Source organism: Rhinichthys klamathensis, unplaced genomic scaffold, assembly GCF_029890125.1.
Source record: "Rhinichthys klamathensis goyatoka isolate OS25496 unplaced genomic scaffold, OSU_Roscu_1.1 h1tg000145l_1, whole genome shotgun sequence".
Lineage (NCBI taxonomy): Eukaryota > Metazoa > Chordata > Actinopteri > Cypriniformes > Leuciscidae > Rhinichthys > Rhinichthys klamathensis.
Genome location: NW_026606680.1, coordinates 265,530 through 284,326, shown reverse-complemented (window position 1 = coordinate 284,326; position 18,797 = coordinate 265,530). Strand labels below are relative to the sequence as shown.

Here is an 18,797-nt window from a genome sequence, read left to right as displayed (position 1 = left end):
ATTATTTATAATTCAGATGAGAATAAAGTTAGGGTTAATTAAAATGAAGGAAACAAATATATTGATCTGAAATAGCAAATTAATTTTAAATTCATTAAGGTACAATTACCAAACATATCTCAAGGTCTTTTTTTCGTCTTTTTAATAATTTAATTAATAAACTAATTATATAAAACTACTGTCAGTGCACTACAAATAAACTGGTTATATGCCTTTATTAATAAAACTTATTTAAAAAATACAAGTCTTAAGACATTTATATAAAAAGCCTTCTATATTTTTGTTTTGCTATTCACTCCATTGTACCGAAATCGTACCGAACCGTGACGTCTGAACCGAGGTATGAACCGAACCGTGACTTCTGTGTACCGTTCCACCCCTACCATCCATATATAACGCGCTCCGCATTATAAGGCGCACTGACGTTTTTTGAGAAAATTAAAGGCTTTTAAGTGCGCCTTATAGTGCGGAAAATACGGTACTAATAATCGGCATAATTTCTTTCGGTGTTTCGGTTTTCGGCCTTGGTTTCCTCTTTTTCGGTTTCGGCCAAGAATTTTCATTTCGGTGCATCCCTAATTTTTACACAGTATACTGTATAAAGCAGTGCTACGTACCAACTGGATGGCCATTTTTTTTAATGAATTTTAAAAATGCAAGGTGATGAGAATGTTATTTGGCTTAGTGCAGTTATCAAATCACAAGTTCTCTGATTTTAATTATATTGCTCCACTACAAGTGCTCTGCGTTTGGGTCAATTATAACTTTCCTTTGAAAACTCAACGTGTACCGACCATCGCAGAGCTTGACAAAACTTTAGGGGCGCAATTTAAAATTGATCAAATAATGTGTTTTACCTTAATAAAGGGATACAAGGGACGTTTACAGGCAAAATTATATATATTAGATGTCACAATAATTATAAAGCTTTTATCATAGTATATGGTATTATTACAGCATTGAATTAAGTTAAAAAAAAATGTTGTCCTCCTTACAGGTTTAATAACTTTTTCGTATTAAAAAAACATGAAGTACTTGCTTATTAGGGCCTATATAAATTTAGTAAATTTAAAAGCAAAAAAGTGAGTGCACAAGTTTGAAAATAAATATCTATTAAGTCTTTAAGTATTAAATATTTGGATTTATACATGCATCTGAATGGCTGTTTGAAACATTTAAATACTGTTCAGAAGCAGAAAGTAGCGCAGCTGCTTTGTTTAGAGTTACCAGTGTAACGGCTGCCATCTGCTGTCAGAGAATGAATGTGCACTTTCATTAATCGCATTCTGCCATTCTTCATCCATTATTTTTGAAGCTGAACTTTATATTTTAAGTTTAATAATCACATTAGGCTGTATCGCTGTTTTCTATTTTACAAATTAAAGAACTCTTAAAGTGACAATTAAGATGTTTGTTATACCATTTAAGATCTTGACAAATAAGAAATAAGAGATAAGAAAATGACAAATGGGTCACCCTCCGGTCTCATGGACTTAACGGACACGCGGCAGCCATTGTATGTCCACAAGACCGAAAGTGTGAATGAAGTGTGCTATTTGGTACAGGGACTTAGACATTTTAGTCGCACTCTTTCCCCTAAAATACATTTTACAGTTTGCACACATCTATTTTAGTCACAAATGTGAGTGAAACACTCACACTGTCGAGCCCTGCATCTTCCCAAATTTGTAATGAGAATCATTTATAAATCGGTTGTCAACAAAAGAGAAGCTTAAAGATCTCCCTTCACTTTTCTCCAAAACAAAATCAATGTTTTTTTTGTTTGAAAGCAAAGAAATTTGGATGACCATAAATATTAGTATTGTAATCTTACGGTTGTTCTGTAAAATCTAAAATTTGTTATTATAAAATTATATTACAATAATTTTATTATATTATGTTTATTATTATTATTTTTATTATATTAGTAGTAATAATTAGGGTTTTTAATTCACCATACACTATTACTATATTTCTTTATTGATTTGTTTTAATTTTTATAATTTGAATAAATGTTTTTGAATGGTAATAATAATTTAGTTATAAATAATTTATATTTTACAGTACTATATTTAATTATTGATTTGTTAGTTTCTGCTATTTAAACAAAATATTTTAAATAATAGTAATTATAATTAGTAATAATTATATTTCTATTTTTTTTTCAGATTTTATTTTATAGTGCAATAGTAATATTTCTTTATTGATTTAATGTTGTAACTTAATATTTTGAATAACAGTAATAATAATTATTATTGTAGTCATATTAGTGATACTACTAAATCTGCGGTACCCTTTTTCACAACCTTGCCAAGAGGGAATCTGAGACTGGGACCAAATGTACTCATTCATTTGGTTTAAAGAACTGAGAAACCCAGTAGAGCATAATAATGAAACGCGTCCTCTTTTTCAGATCCCTCAGTGGTGTGTGGACATGGTGAGGTCCCTCCCTGGGCCGAAGCGTGGCGTGGCTTGTACGCAGCCACGTAGGGTGGCAGCCATGAGTGTGGCTCAGAGAGTGGCAGATGAAATGGACGTCATGCTGGGACAGGAGGTTGGGTACTCAATCAGATTTGAGGACTGTAGCTCTGCAAAGACCATACTGAAGTAAGTTATAGAAAACAAAGTTTTAGACATCAAATAATGTGTACATGATTTTTCAAGATAGTGGAAGTTTATAGTAGTTGGGTACATTTTGATAAAAGAAAAATACATTTGGTCTATTTTGGTGACACCTGAGATGATGAAGAGAGATTAAAAACATGTCTTCTGTCTACAGATATATGACTGATGGTATGTTACTCCGTGAGGCTATGAACGACCCCTTACTGGAGCGATACGGTGTCATTATTCTCGATGAGGCTCACGAGCGCACATTAGCCACAGATATTCTGATGGGCGTCCTCAAAGAAGTGGTCCGTCAGCGGTCCGACCTTAAGGTATGTGATGCTGCTGATCATGTATTTGCACCACCTTGTGGTTTTTTTTTTTAATTGCATATAAAGTGGGGGACATGTAGGGAAGAATATTAAATTTGACATGAAATAGAAATTCATCCCGTCTATATAGTATTTTCTAAATGCATCTTAATAATCGATTACAGGTGATTACACTTCAAGGTGCCCTTGTTACACTGTTGTAAATACAAATGAGTATTGAGTAATATTAAATCGATAGTTCACCCAAAAATGAATTACCCCATGATTTACTCGCCCTCAAGCCATCGTAGGTGTATATGACTTTCTTCTTCCAGACTAGGGCTGTCACTTTACGTTAGAAAATCGATTGCACAATCGTTCGGACCAAAAATACCAATACCAAAATATACCAAAAATGTGTTTTAGGTGGACAGATCAATACAGTGCACAGAACATGTAGGATGTCGGAAAATAACAATGTCTTTTCTGTTAACCAAATGCTTTTTTAATATTTGCTATTACTTCAATGCAAGTGAACAAGCGCACCGTTATTTGTTGCTCAGTGACGTGTGTGTTCAAGTAAGCCAGAAATGCGCAGATTCTGCGCTATACACTGTATTTAATATATCATGGGGACTCACAAGTTGAGTATTTGCACTAAATCCGCGCAGATTTGGCTTACACGAACTTCCCCAGCTAAGAAAGTGAGTAAACATAGAAACACGCCAGATTGTCTCGTGATTTGACAGTTACCGTTCAAAGTTCATTTTTATCCGCATTTGGCGAGTTGGAGGGTGTTAATTTCAATCTCTGAATGTTGCGCTCCTGTTTGTCATTGTGCACGAAACTTCACGCCAATAAATCATCAGAAATATTGCTGGCTCAAGCGCCCTCTTTACGTTCGTCCTAATGCCTGTTAGTTGTCCGTGGATTTGCCTATATGTGGTGATGAAAATGGAAACGTCTTTAGACATGGAAAATCGATTCAATTAACACTTACGTCTCAAAAATCGAACAGGATTTTTTTCACAAAAGTGACAGCCTTATTCCAGACGAATACAATCTGAGATGTATAAAAAAAATTCCTGGCTCTTTCAAGCTTTATAATGGCAGTGAATGGAGGACAAGATTTTGAAGCCGAAAAAAGTGCATCCATCCATCATAAAAGTTCTCCACACGACTCCAGTGGGTTAATAAATGCTGTTTGCCGGAAGCTAGTTATTTTAGTTTTTAAAGTTTTAAAACCGCACCGATTCGCTTCAGAAGGCCTTTATTAACCCCCTGGAGTCGTATGGATTACTTGTATGATACTTTTATGATGGATGGATACACTTTTTTTGGACTTCAAAATCAGGACCGCCATTGACTACCATTATAAAGATTGGAATAGCAATGATATTTATGTAACTCCGATTGTTCGTCAGAAAGAAGATAGTCATATACTCCTAGGATGGTTTGAGGGTGAGTAAATCATGGGATCATTTTCATTTAATAATCTGTTATATAAACGTGCATTCAGTGTGAGAGAAAAGCTTCAGTTTTGAAGCGGAATCAAGCTGAGCCAGGAGAAATCGTCCTCTTAACAAATCAAATCATTCTGTGAGCGTCTGTCTCTCTGTATATTCTTCATCGGACTGTTGCCGATGATGCCGTTCACACACCTGACAGCTGTGTGGCTGTTTGTTTGAAGACAAACGTGGCCATTCCACTCAGAAATGTACAGCCAGTCGCTTTAGTGGAGGTAAAGCGACTGCTGCTGGGTCAGCCCATTTGAAAGCCATCAGCCCAAGGAGAGCAGAAACGCAGGGAGTTTTATGGCTGAAATGTGCTGGACCGATTCTCATAAAGCAGATGGGTAATGACTACTTGTTGTCAGGAACAAATCAAAGGTTATACATGTGTTCAGAGACTGTTAAATAAGGTCTAGGTGACTCCAAGTGATCCCTCGGCCTAGTGTCCCCATCCAGCTTTAAAGTTTAATATGCTTTAAGAGCAATTATAGCGCGTCATGATGTGGAAAGGTGCCGGGTGGACCTCAAAATGGCTCTGTGTTTTTTCCTCCATTAGAATCATAATGTCCCCAGAGAGAACGATATGTGCTCGCTGTAGACACGGGCAAAGAGTAGCGGCAAGTGCTGTGTGAAATGGTGTCCTTTCAAAAGCCAATTGAGTCCATTTTCTCCTCCCCAGGTCATCGTAATGAGCGCCACTCTGGACGCTGGAAAGTTCCAGGTTTATTTTGACAACTGCCCCTTGCTCACCATTCCCGGCCGGACGCATCCCGTGGAGATCTTTTACACGCCCGAGCCGGAGAGAGACTACTTGGAAGCGGCCATTCGCACTGTCATCCAGATACACATGTGTGAGGAAGATGAGGGAGATGTACTGCTCTTCCTTACTGGACAGGAGGTAATGTTACTGATGTCCTGGTGGATTTGTTTAAATGGTTCATGCAGAGTGGTAAACGCTTGATTTTAACCGTTATGTTTTCAAGGTTTGAAAAGGTTTGTTGTCCTTGAAATGGTTGATATTTTTGGTTGAAGTGCTGGGAGCTTATCCTGTAATAGCGACGTCTCACCTCATAAGTATTAAAATAGTAATGAATGCACTGGCATCACGCTACTCGTATACGTTGAGAGACAGTAGAGCTGCACGATTAATCTTTAAACGATCTCGATTCAAACACCCATGCGAATCTTATTCCTAAATGACAAAAACTTCACACCGGAACTAGGCTTGCTATGATAGTCGGTGTTACCTGTGTTCAGAAGCAACACCGGTTACATCTCTTGCACACCGCGGCACACTGTCGATTTGATTTTTTTTTTTAATATAAAATCATTTAGGTCAGTTAGAGAACAGACACTATTAAACTGAACATGTCTGCTTAATAAATCGTGAGCCAAACGAGAGTTGCTGCACAGATTAGCAACAGGAGTCAGGTTTCATTCATCTTGAGAGTGAGGAGCTGACTGACAAGGTGACTGGAATATTTGGTGTCAAAGCGAAATGTAAAAGCGAATCTTAAAATTTCTTACGATTCCCAACCCTTTAATATCCTATTATATATAATATTATGTTATATTATGTTATTATAATTTTATCCTAGTATAGTGATGCTTTATATTAGCCTGGCTCCGCCCTCCTACGCACTTCCGCTCAATTTCATTTTCCTTCAGTACTACGTCTGGGACTGCTGTATATTCTTAGGATTCCAGAAATCAAATTTTTGTAGGACCAATCAGCGAATAGAGGGAGTGGCTGAGAACGATGACGTTGATGTAGCGCGTCAGTTTGAGTTGGAGTTCAGTAACGGCAGCGGAGAAAGACGTGAGAAAATCTATTCGGTCCGTTGTTGCAAAACTGCCAAATATACAGAAGTTAAAGCCGGAGCAAGATCAATGTTTGCTAAGTGTTGTTGGTGGCCATGATGTTGTGGCCCTCCTCCCGACGGCGTTCGGGAAAAGTTTAATTTTCCAGCTCACTCCGCTAGTGGTGAATGAGTTAGCTAAGGCGAATGATAGAGATGCAAAGCCGATAGTTGTTGTCGTCTCCTCTTGTTGCACTAATGGAGGACCAAGTGAGGGAGGCAGAAAGGTTAGGAGTTGGTGCTGGGCAGCTCGGCGTGCACGATGGTCACTGTACAGCATTTGCGGCAGATCCGAAACGACCGCAGCGGCGTATTGTTAATGATTACACCCAGCTTCGACAGTTGACTGAATACATCACTGTCCTTAGAGTCAAATATACATTTAGAATTTAGAATTGTTCCTTGAACTCTTAAATTCGATGAACAAAACATGCAGCTCTCGTTGACAGACATCTTATTCTAAACATAATCCTCTGATCATTCGGACTTGTTTTTTTATTGTTTAAAACAATACACAAGTAATAACAGAAAACATAATACAAAAACAAACAAAAAATAATAATAATAAAAAACAAAACAAAAATAAAACGGTAGGGGGATAATATAAAATAAACATTAACAAGTTAAGAGAATTACATGACACTGAAAAAAGGAAAATAATTACAAACAGATAATGTTTTTAAGACTTTTTTTGTTCTCAGACAACTGAATTGAAAAGAGGTATTTTTAAAATTCTTTCACAAATATAAGAAAGAGAGGTTCAGCATTTAGATATTTAGATTTATGAATATGGAATTCGGACTTGTTTCCAGCCGGGTTTCGGCGCATGACATACGTCACGACCACACGTTAGCGATTGGTTATGGCAGATCCTGAGTGACTCTGGGCAGATCCAATAGTTTTGAACTTTAACAGAGAACCCGCCTACAAGGAAGTAAACGTTTCTCAATGGAGCGAGGCCAGACTCTCTGTACAAATGAAATGTACGAGAGTCTGGTAGAACCAGGCTAGCTTTATATATTTTTTGAGGGGGGAAATCAATCTAGCTGCCGGTGTTAAGTTTTACGGTTAAGTAAACATATTAAAAATATTTTATCAATTGATGTAGAGATGAAATAAAAAAACTAAATAAAAAAATAATGAAATAATAAAATTCAAATTAATTCTTAGAGAAAAAAAAATAGAAAATTAGAAAGGTTGCCTTGGAACCTAACTGAAATAAGTTTACGTTCAAGTACAAAAATTACGAGAAATGGATTTGAATCAAAGCTAAAAAACGAATAAAAATAAACGACAAAAAAATACTCTAACATTTTATTTTAAGGTGACGTAGTTACACGTTACATGTACTCACTATAGCATTTACAGTAAATTATGCATAATTACAAGTAACTAACCGTAACCCTAACCTTAACTCTATAGTAAGTGCATGTAGTTAATTAATATAACTCAGTACTTATAAGTAAAATGTAACTACATCACCTTAAAATAGTGTAACCTAATACTCAAACAAGAATTACAATTCAAGTATATAAAAATTAAGGTTTATTCGAAACCTTATCTTATAATATAAATAATAGCGTACTAAAATAATACTGCTAGTCTGCTACTAGTTACTGATTTTGAACAACAATGAACCATACAGCTCTCAGATAGGGATAGTCATGTATTTTCCCTAAACTTTAATTGTTGCTTGCAAATAAAATTATTTAATTATATTTGTTTGTCTGCTGCGATTGATGTCACAGCTCTGGATTGTTTGTGTTTGTAATCAGCGTTGTCATCAAGTAACTATCTGCCGCTCCAAAGTAATTTAGTCGCACGGAATTTATGAAGCATTAAAAGAAAATACAAATATCGTAGAAGAAAACAATAAAACCCAATTGTGGGTGCTTCCTGTTGTTTTGGCTGTGTGTGGCTTTGACTTCACATTCAAGATGCTCATTATGAGCCACATTTGTCATTTGTGACATTTTTCAAGCTGCCTCGCACAGAACAGTTAAATAGTGCAGAAGAGATCAATGCTTAGATTGATAATGGCCATGAACACAGCTGGCCTTGGCGCAAAGGCACAAGCCTGTGAGAGATGGCAGAGAATGACCTAGATTCAGCCCTGAAATTAAGCCATTTATTATTTTACGTCTCCTGCAACCAGTGCTCACCTGAGCGCAGTGGAGGGTCAGGGACCCACCCAAATGATAAATACGGTCACAGATGGAGAATCACCAGCATTCCCTGCATATTTGTTCTCTTTTGCAAGGCTCAAAGACAAATTAACTTAATGTCCTTAGATGCTTTACATAAAGATAATGAGAAGACCAATAAATTATGCAATTAATCCAATAATTCAGAAGATTTAAAACCGCGTTCGCAAAACATGCCCGGCAAATGAACATCTTTTATGCCACATTGAGTCTGACTTGTCAAATAACTGAACATTGTACTTCCTTCATTTATGTCTCTCACTTCCCTTTTCAAAGAAAAGTCACTTCTTCGCACCATCCACCTAATCAGATAATTTGACACCCTATTTATTAACGGCAGACTCCCGTCATTAGTTTCTCCAGTGGGTCTGGTCGTGTACATCCGTTTTCATTTGCAGGTGGGAGATTGATCGCTGGCTCGTTGCAGAATGAATGAAGTAAGTTGCAGTTGGAGTGTCTCCACCACCATTGGATGATAATTGAGTGGAGACTTATTGATGCGCAGGATTGTTCTCTTTGCAGTGAACTAATCATTATCAAGTCCAGAATGTCAGCGGACACCAGGAGCTCATCTTCATCATGAACAGATCAATTCCGTGTTTGCATACGTGATGTTTAAGTATGTGTTTTCTGCATTGTTAGGGGTTTCAATTGTAATTAAAAAAATTGTTCCAAACACTTGCCCATCTGCCATTGTCCTGTCTAGACATGTGCCGGTATTCGGTAATGCGATAAATCGCGGTAATGAATATGCACGATATTGTTATCGCGGGGACTTCGAAATACCGTGAAAAATAATAGATCCGAATTTAGATTTTTAGAACGCGCATCAGCTTATTTTCCATCAACCGCTTAAAAAAACAATGCGTATGCTGCGCAAAACACGTGCGCACTTTGATGTAAACAATCCCCACATCACATGTATAAGCACTGTGTGCATGCAGTGCGCACTCTAGGCTTGGGCGGTATCCAAATTTTGATACCGTCAAACCTCCTCCCTATTTTACCGCGGTATACGGTATTACCGCGTGATAATTCAAAATTATGACATAAGGCTCAGAAGGCATCACCAAACTGTTGGTTTGAGCAGGGATGAGTCACAATTTTCGAATATTTGATTTTATTATAGAATATGGAATAGGTTGTGGGATTATTGTCTAAAAAAAATCCCCATGTTTTCCGTTCTGATGCGGTGGTGACACGTTCAACCAGAGGGTGGCGATGCCAATAATGCATCTAAAAGCTGTCAATCAACTCTCAGACAACAGGAGAAGATGCACATTGTCTCACACCAGAGCATGCGAGCGGAGTGGTAATATTTCCTCCAGAGCAGAGAGCGCATTTCTGAAGATCCCGCGCCGCGTGCTCAGTCCACTCAGCCTCGCGCGCTCAGAACGCCCGCAGTGACATGCTGGTTAGAAAACATGTGAAGTAGGGCTGCCCGTGCACGACTAAAGGTTTTTTTTTCTAGTTGACTAGTAGTAGTTGATTTAAGCCATTAGTCTAATCACATATTTATATTGATTAAATTACTTAAATATATATAGGAGAGAATGCTAAACCATAATGAGCGTTTTCGTAATATATTGCCTATTCTGCATCTCAAAGCACGCATAAAGCTTGCCACAAAGAACCGGCAAAAGTAATTATAATGCATGAAACATTTGAATTGTTTATTAATGAAAAACTTTCTATGTCAGTGGCTGCACAGATAAAGTTTACGATGCAGACTCTCATCTTCGCAGTAGTGAACGCGCATAGAGAGAAATGCACACTTCATATGAATTAGCCTACACAGAGAGCAGCCCATTTCTTTTAGTTTTTAATTGTTTTGTTTAAAAGTAGACATTTCAAGCTTACTATATATATACACTTCTCAGATATTTAAGGCATCTATCTTATACGCTGAGTTTCGTTTTTTTAGGAGACGCGCTCCAGTTCACGCGCCGGTGCCTCCGTGTCCGGCTTATATTGTCTAATAAATATGCTTTTATTTATTACTCCAGGCAATTCGTTGATGAAACATTGATTAAAATTAAGATACAATTTATACAAAACGAAATTCACTTTAAAGAAAGGCTTTCTACAAAACGAAAGCCTCTCACGGAGACTTCAGATGCCCCAACACCTGCGATGAGACGACTCGACGCCGGCGAAATGTTATGCCCTAAATTAATACATGATGATTAACTAACTATATTCTTCTATGTACATTTCTGAAATGCACTTTCTGTAAAGCTGCTTTGAAACAATATGTATTGTGAAAAGCGCTATACAAATAAATTTGAATTGAATTGAATTGAAAACAAAATGTAATAAGTGGTCAAAAATCATGTCTGACCCATTCCAAATGTTTTCCGATATTGGGCATCTTATCATCCTATCTTATTCATCTCATGCAGTTTCCTTTTCATATAATCAACATAGATGAAATAAAAAAATAACAACATTATATTATTAAACATAAATATGAAAAGAAATACGTTTTTTTTTTTTACTTATAGCCTATTTAAGTGTCACACCGCTCCGCTGTATAGCTGTGTAGCCTACATGCATGTGTGTGTGCATATGGTGGAGGGGTGCGATTTTCGAATAATAATCAAATAATACCAGGCGATCTTCAAATATTATTTTTGCTTGAAATGCCCATCCCTGCCAAACTGCAGAAGTCGTGTTCTTCTTCGAGACCAGGTCACTCGGTGCGCAACTTGCCATCTTTCCCCCTCTCTCCCCCACTCTTTCTCCTCCACACTGTCACGTGATGACAACCACACATAAGCATTTTTAGCCATTAAATAAATTATATTTAATATTTAATCCTTGTCTCCTATATAAGTGCATTGGATTTTTTTTATGACGGTATGACGATATTGAAACTGATACCGTTGCTATTTTTAGATCCCGCGGTATACGATATTACCGTATTACCGCCCAAGCCTAGCGCACTCTAGTCTAATGTAAACAATCCTCACGTGGAGAAGCACGGCGGAAGGAGGAACGCTGCCGACTATTTATCCCCCGCATGGCTGCCAACTCTCACGCATTCAGCTTGAGACTCACGCAATTGACACTTTCACACGGTCTCGCGCCACACATCCATTTTCTCACGCAGAGAAAAATCGCGGAGCAAAGAGGACACTGACACCGACAGACTAGACAGAGCAGGTTACTTTTGATATGAAAAAAACATCAGCTCTCAGGTTCTGTCCATTTTATAACGAAATTCAGACAATAAATACTGTTTTGCTGCTTGTAAATGTGACGTGACAGATCGCGCGCCTCAGTTCAAGTAAACCGATCATCTGTTATTTTTTATTAAAGATACAGTACAACCCACCGAAAGGTACGTACTTTCGATCAATCAGTGTTTTTCAACCACGGAAAGAGGTCAATAAAACTGCAGGAGAACAATTATGTCACAGAACGTTACATTTACCTCAGGAAAGCCATTTAATGTTAGTTGACTATAAGAAAATAGCTATAGAGAGGAGTATTTAGCTAAATATGTGCACTATATTACATATTTTAATATATGTTTACTTGTCATTATATAATTGTTATTATAATGAAAATTACGGCAAATTACCTTTTTATATTTATATTATTATTATATTTATATTGTATGCATTATATTTAATTTCTCTCTGTATGTTTACAGCATTATGTGAGATATTTTTTCTTGAGAAAAATTTAAATGCAGGCTATCTACTGTAGCCTACCTAATATTTATCCAAATGAGTCAATATTGAATCAAGATTGAAATTAAATCCAAGAATTTAATTGAAATCGTGAAAATTGTGTTAAGCAATAATACAAACAGTAGCCTCAGTAACTGTACCATGTAAACATTGTAACATGTTGTCACTAAAAAATAAAATTAATGTTTTGACAATCACAATTACACATTGTGATGCAAGTTTTTTTTAGATACCCCCAATCCATCTGTTTCTCTTGTGCAATTAAAATATCGTGATAATACCGTATACCGTGATAAAAGCTCAATCAATTAATCGCAGCATGAAAATTTGATACCGGCACATGCCTAGTCCTGTCCCAAACTTGCGCTATTGTTCCAGTTAAAAACACGAACACACCGGAGAACTGCTACAAATAAATGAAATGTGACTTACTAGACACATTGCTATAATCAGATGCTTTCTTGTTCTTAACTGCTGTTTTCTTACTGCCTTTTTGTCATTGAGAGTAAAGCATGCAGCACATATTCACACCTTCGTCTAAATGCCTCTTCTTGCATGTGGGTGGTGTCAGGATGTTTTCTAACAGTATATAGCTGCAAAGGTATTTCAAACTACTTTTTACCCCTAAGCAAAGAACAGAAAAGAATTTCATATCTAGCGTTGCAGGTATTTATTCGCTTTGGTGGCTTGTTAATGTGTTTTTAATTAGGTTAACTCACTTCAAATGGGCATGGGCAGTTGAAAGGGTGCTGTGCCTAAGCATTTCCCATCTTAAGCATGTGATGAGACTAATGATCACAGTAGTGGAGTTGGCTATTATATTTCACCCATTTAAAAAAATGATTGAGTATGCTAAAATTTAGGCCAAGAATATGTTATTTTAGGCTGGTCACACAGTAGCTCAGTTTGCTCCTTTAGATCAATTATAGGGATAGTTCATCCAAAAATGAAAATTATTCCATGATTTACTCACCCTCAAGCCATCCTAGGTGTATATGACATTCTTCTTTTAGACAAACACAATCGGAGTTACATTAAAAAAATATATATCATTGCTCTTCCAAGCTTTATAATGGTATGGTAGTATAATGGCTATCCAAAAAAGTGCATCCATCATAAAAGTAATCCATATGACTCCAGGGGGATAATAAATGCCTTCTGGAGCAAAGCAATGGGTTTGTGTTTGAAAAATATCCATATTTAAGACTATATAAACTAAAATAACTAGCTTCTGGCAGAAGGCCTATGTAAGTACGCCAAAAGAGTAACCCCTGATGCGATGTATGATGCAGGATGTAGTAGCGTAAGCTTTGACGCCTCTCGCAGTTCAAACAAATAGTTCTGGGCAACAAATTCAAGCTCCTCCAACATTTCTCTTTAAAATGTCTCGTTATAGACTTCTAATTATAGACTTCTGCGCTGCCACGTTCATCAATACGTCATGTGTCAGGTCAGACGTCACTTTCACAATAAATCAATGCATACGGCTGTCTGTCAGAAGCTAGTTATTTTTGTTTTATAAAGTTATAAATATGGATATTTTTCTTACACAAACGCATCGATTCGCTTCAGAAGGCCTTTATTAAACCCCTGGAGCCGTATGGATTACTTTTATGATGGATGGATGCACTTTTTTTGGACTTTAAAATCAGGACCTCCATTCACTACCAGAGCAATGATATTTTTTAATGTAACGTCGACTGTGTTCGTGTGAAAGAAGAAAGTCATATACACTTAGGATGGCTTGAGGATGAGTAAATCATGGGATAATTGTCATTTTTGGCTAAACTATCCCTTTAAGGCGCCTCATTTTAGTTTGTCCACTCCGTTTTAGGGGATGAAAAGGTTCTTTATCTTTCCCGTTAATGCAATGAAACTTCAGAAGAAACAAATGACTTGACTCTTGGCTTTTCGCAAACTTGCAAATAGCAATTATTTTTAAACCACACAATTTCTCAAAAAGAGAAGAAAAAACAAAAAACAGTTGCAGTTATTTGTTCAACTTTGCTCGTTCAAATCAGGTCTAAATTACCACTGATTAAGATTAGTTTTCTCCTTTAGATCTGTGCCAGCTAATTTGCATCTGCAGCATGTAGATTAAAGGGTCCATTTAAAATATTTTCCTCCAGCATTGTATCATGCCCGCTGTGAGAAGCGAGGGATCTGGATTTTGGCGCCTTGCTCCAGGTGCAGGCTCTTCTGCATTGGCACAGCCGCGTGTCCCTCTCTCCCCGGCGCCTTGGCAGCACGGATAGCAGTCCTCCTGACAGCTGCCGCTTCCCAAGGGCTGATGGACTATTAATACTTTGGCTAATTTGATCAATCCATTCAGATTTGCCTTGTCCTGCACTGTTGTGGCAGAGCTTTGATTAAGATGCACATGGCCACCGGCGCCATTTTCTGCGCATATTGTACCCCAGGGAGCAGTGCATAGCGTGTGTGGACTACCATGCCTGGGATATCAGCGCACTTACGAGCTTTAATGCTTTTATGGACAAATGATCGGCCATGGCTGCTTAGATACGCAATGAAAGAGTTTCAAGTAAAATGTCTCTGAGATGTTAAGGGCCTTTTGATGTCACAGTGCATGTCTTGATATCGATAAATGCTTTATTGTAACAGCCTGAAGTTTTTGTAGAGATCATTGCTTGACTGTTTATCGTTGATCTCTTTCCTGTTTAAGTCGCAATGCTCACTTTGGCCTGAGGATGGCAGTACTGCATAAGCTGTGACTTTGAAATCAGTAGGTCCGTTCCACTTGTGATGAGCATAATGTGCTCATGCATGAAGAGACAGCTTTTTAGTAAATGCTGAGCATTCTTCATTTGTGAATAGTGAATATTTTCTCTGACTCGTGAGAGAAGGCATTTAGTAATAGTGGTCTAGATTAACTTTGACACATTCTTGTAAAATGTGTAGCTTTTGAATGGTTTGTGCTTCAGTATGTACTTTTTTCAAAACAGATTTGAGCTGGTTGGATCAGTGCTATCTCTAATTTGCTGTGACGACTGTCATGTATTTCTAGATCTCAAGCCCACGATTTTTGGGACGTTCAGCATCACTTAACTGATCTGTTGTGATTTGCTCCTGCTTATGCATCATTGCAGCTTTCTCATCTCACATTAGCCCTACTACATTGCCATCTGGAATAATAAAGCTTGCGTGTGAGTGTACACACACCCTTGTGGCTGCCGCTGTTGATGGCGCAGCCATAGGAATCTTATGCACTCCAGCTTTCCTTTTCTCACTCGGTCGACACAACTGGCATGTCAAGTGTACCGCAACTAAACCACCCAAGCCTCAGTGATTCTGGTGTTTTTCCAGCATTGGGGAATTGATTCAGCAGTTAATGATGTTTGTAAAAGAAGCTAAGGTGGAGATTAGTGGGTAGCTGATCCAGAATCAGTTGATATGAGTTGGACATAGAGGGCAGATTACACAAATCATTACTGTTTGTCAAAACGCCCTATTCTCCATGTTTTTTTTTTAAAGGACCGTTCACTAAAAATGACAATTGTCATCATTTACTCATTCATTAATCTGTATGACTGACTTTTTATGTGTAACAAAATATATTTTCCATACAATGGCAACATTAAACTCCAGTGACATTTGCTGTATGGACAAAAATACTTGAAACATCCTTCAAAATATGGTCTAATCCCAGGGAAACTGAACCAGTCACAAAATCCTAGGGCAGTACTTCTCAAAGTACGGACTCCGGTCCGGACCCGGAGGGAATTCAATCTGGACCCGCCTCCATTTCGTATTTCAAGAGAACTAATTGTGTGTAAGGGATTACAAGTGTGGATTTCCTACTTTGATAAACGCATGTTAAAATCATTTGTTTCGTTTTTTATGTCTTTTTTGAAACGGTCCGAAATTAAAGCGAAGGCGAGATATTTAAAGTTTCATTCCGTGATTTAGTTGCCATGACATCCAGTGAGCGTATGACTTTTGACGAAAGCGGGCGCGACGCGGCACTTCACCACAGTAAGCGTTTGAATGGGTGTGGAGGATGTCATTGTCCAGGAAAAGAAAAGTTGACAAAGACAATAGAGTTTTCAAAGATGACTGGACAGAGAGGTATGCGTTCATTTTGCCCCAATCCAGCACAAAGCCATTCTGTTTGATTTGTAACGAGACAGTTGGAGTTGTGAAGAATGGAAATGTCAAACGACATTATGTAACAAAACACAGATATTTTGAACAGCAATAACCACAAAATACAGAGGCACAAACAGCAAAACTACTGACTAATGAACATTTAACATTTTGTTGAGAAAAATACTGACAATTAAATTAATTGGTTTGCCACTTTTGCACTTGTTATTAATGTATTCTGAATGCAAAAGGCACCTTATTTTTTTCATAAAATGAGTGTTGACTTGTTATGCATGTTTTAAAAATAAGTTTTGTAATAACCAATAGTTCCGGACCTTTGACATTGATGAAAATTCAGATTTGGACCTTTGAATGTAGACTTTGAGAACCCCTGTCATAGGGGAACATTGTGGTTTTGTTACAATGTTTTTGTTTGGTGGCTTTTGGGTCCAATTGAAGAAGAAGAAGAAGAAGAAGAAAAAAAAAAAACTAGCCATTTTCTGGATGGAAAATACAAGCCATCCTAGACTAACCTCTCATAATAAAATCACCCAGGCTCTTTGGAAAAAATAATCTGCAAAATATTACGTTGCTGCTTAATTGCATGTTTCATGCCACTTTCAAAGTGTCCAGTGAGTCAAAATGTATTAGTTTACACATTAATCACCGTTTGAGGTCATAACATAGTATTGTGCAAGGACCAATGCTAGAATAAGTCTTTATTAATCCATATTCTGTACCTATAATCATAATTTGTGTGAAAAGGAATAAGTTGTTGGTGTTTTCCTGCCACTATAGTGTTCATTTCAGCTGCAAACTGCAGTATATTGCATGTGTTTTTGGAGTTTAAAAAATATATATAAACTTATCTGTAAAATGTAAAAAAAAAAATCTTTCTACTTCTACAATTTGTTTCATTAAATGTTACCTGCATTTTCTTTCAATATTTGTTAACAATTTACTAGCAATTTCTGAGTGAACATTTTTTTTTCAATGTAGAGGCACATATTGTTCCTAATGTGTAGTAATTCTATTGAATTGACTTACCAAAAATGTCTGTCTTTTGGCACTTGGTGTTAATTTTGCACCTGATTCTCAGTCTGCGGCCTTTAACGTCCGTCTGTTTACATTCTAGGAAATCGATGAAGCCTGCAAACGGATCAAACGAGAGATTGACGATCTCGGGCCTGATGTTGGTGACATCAAAATCATCCCGCTCTACTCCACGCTGCCACCACAGCAGCAGCAGAGGATCTTTGAGCCGCCTCCACCACGCAAACCAAGCGGCGCCATCGGCAGGAAGGTAAACATCCCCGCCACGCATCACGATACATACATGGAACTAGAGTGTGTTTTGAACTGCTGCAAACAGCATTTTCATGAAAGGTATTGCATTTAGTACCTCTGTGGTTTCCTTTGAAACATTGCATCAAAGAATCAAAATATCTCAAAGACAAACGTGAAAGGGATGGTTTACCTAAAAATGAAAAAAATGACTAAACAAAAATTAATTACACCAGTCTTTGAAACACAATGAAGATATTTTCAAGATTCTCAGAATTTTTCCCCATGCATTGAATGTCTATTTTTAAAAAGTACAAGAAATGATAAAAGTAGTGAACAAAATTCGAATTGATTTGTATGAACGTAAGGAAGGTAAATGATAGACATTTTTGGGTCAAGCATCCCTTTCACTTTTGTCAGTGGAATATTGTATCAAACAATCAAAATATCGATATGTGTATTGGCACAGCCATAGTAGCCTTTTTAATCCATTTTAAAAAGTAGAGGATGAGAGAATGACTCAAGTTTGTCTTTAGAGTGAAGAATGAGGAGCAAGGAATGGTGGAAATTAGGTTTTTCTTTTTTCTCCCCTTCCATCTTTAGCTTTGGTGAAGCAATGACTCATAACATATGCTGTTTTTTCAGCATATGATTTTTTTCCTCAAATTTTGGAAAGGAAATTTACTCATCCTTCCATCATTTGAAAAAGTGTTAGAGCAGTAATCATATTTTTTTCTATAGTCTGTTTTGGACCGTTTGCCTTCACTCCCTCCTGTTTTGCTTCCCGTCTGTCGCCTGACTTGCCATTTCTCCATTTTTGGCATGTTGTCTTTGATAGAATGAGATTCACTGTAGATGTTTTATCAGAGCTCATCCACTGTAAAGCGTTTCATCATCCGTCATCCTTTACTCTTAGCAGGAGGTCGTGCAGACACAATCGTCCTTTTGTTTTCTCTATTCCCATTTCACTTCTCTCAAACAACCCTGACGATTACAGTATGAAAAGCACCTGGACGTCTGCGTGACTGGCCAACGATCTGACAGAATATCATAACTGATCATCAGCTATGAGTTTGCAAACATTTAGCTGAACATCTGATGAGGAGTTGATTAATGAGTCATCGCCCCAGCTTCCCCTACAGAAACCGATCCGCTTGTCATTATTGCTGGCAAAGATTACTGATGTCCTAATGAGCGAACGCAAACGTTCACTGATCTG

General features: G+C 37.4%; 1 protein-coding gene across 1 annotated transcript in view; it reads left to right on the top strand.

Moving 5' to 3' along the window:
• Positions 1-18,797, top strand: part of dhx15 (DEAH (Asp-Glu-Ala-His) box helicase 15) — a 62,744-nt gene that overhangs the window by 18,017 nt on the left and 25,930 nt on the right. The window contains exons 3-6 of the mRNA XM_056257826.1: positions 2,414-2,607; positions 2,780-2,939; positions 5,109-5,327; positions 17,430-17,597. Coding sequence (XP_056113801.1) covers positions 2,414-2,607; positions 2,780-2,939; positions 5,109-5,327; positions 17,430-17,597 — 741 coding nt within the window. The remainder of the gene's footprint in view (positions 1-2,413; positions 2,608-2,779; positions 2,940-5,108; positions 5,328-17,429; positions 17,598-18,797) is intronic.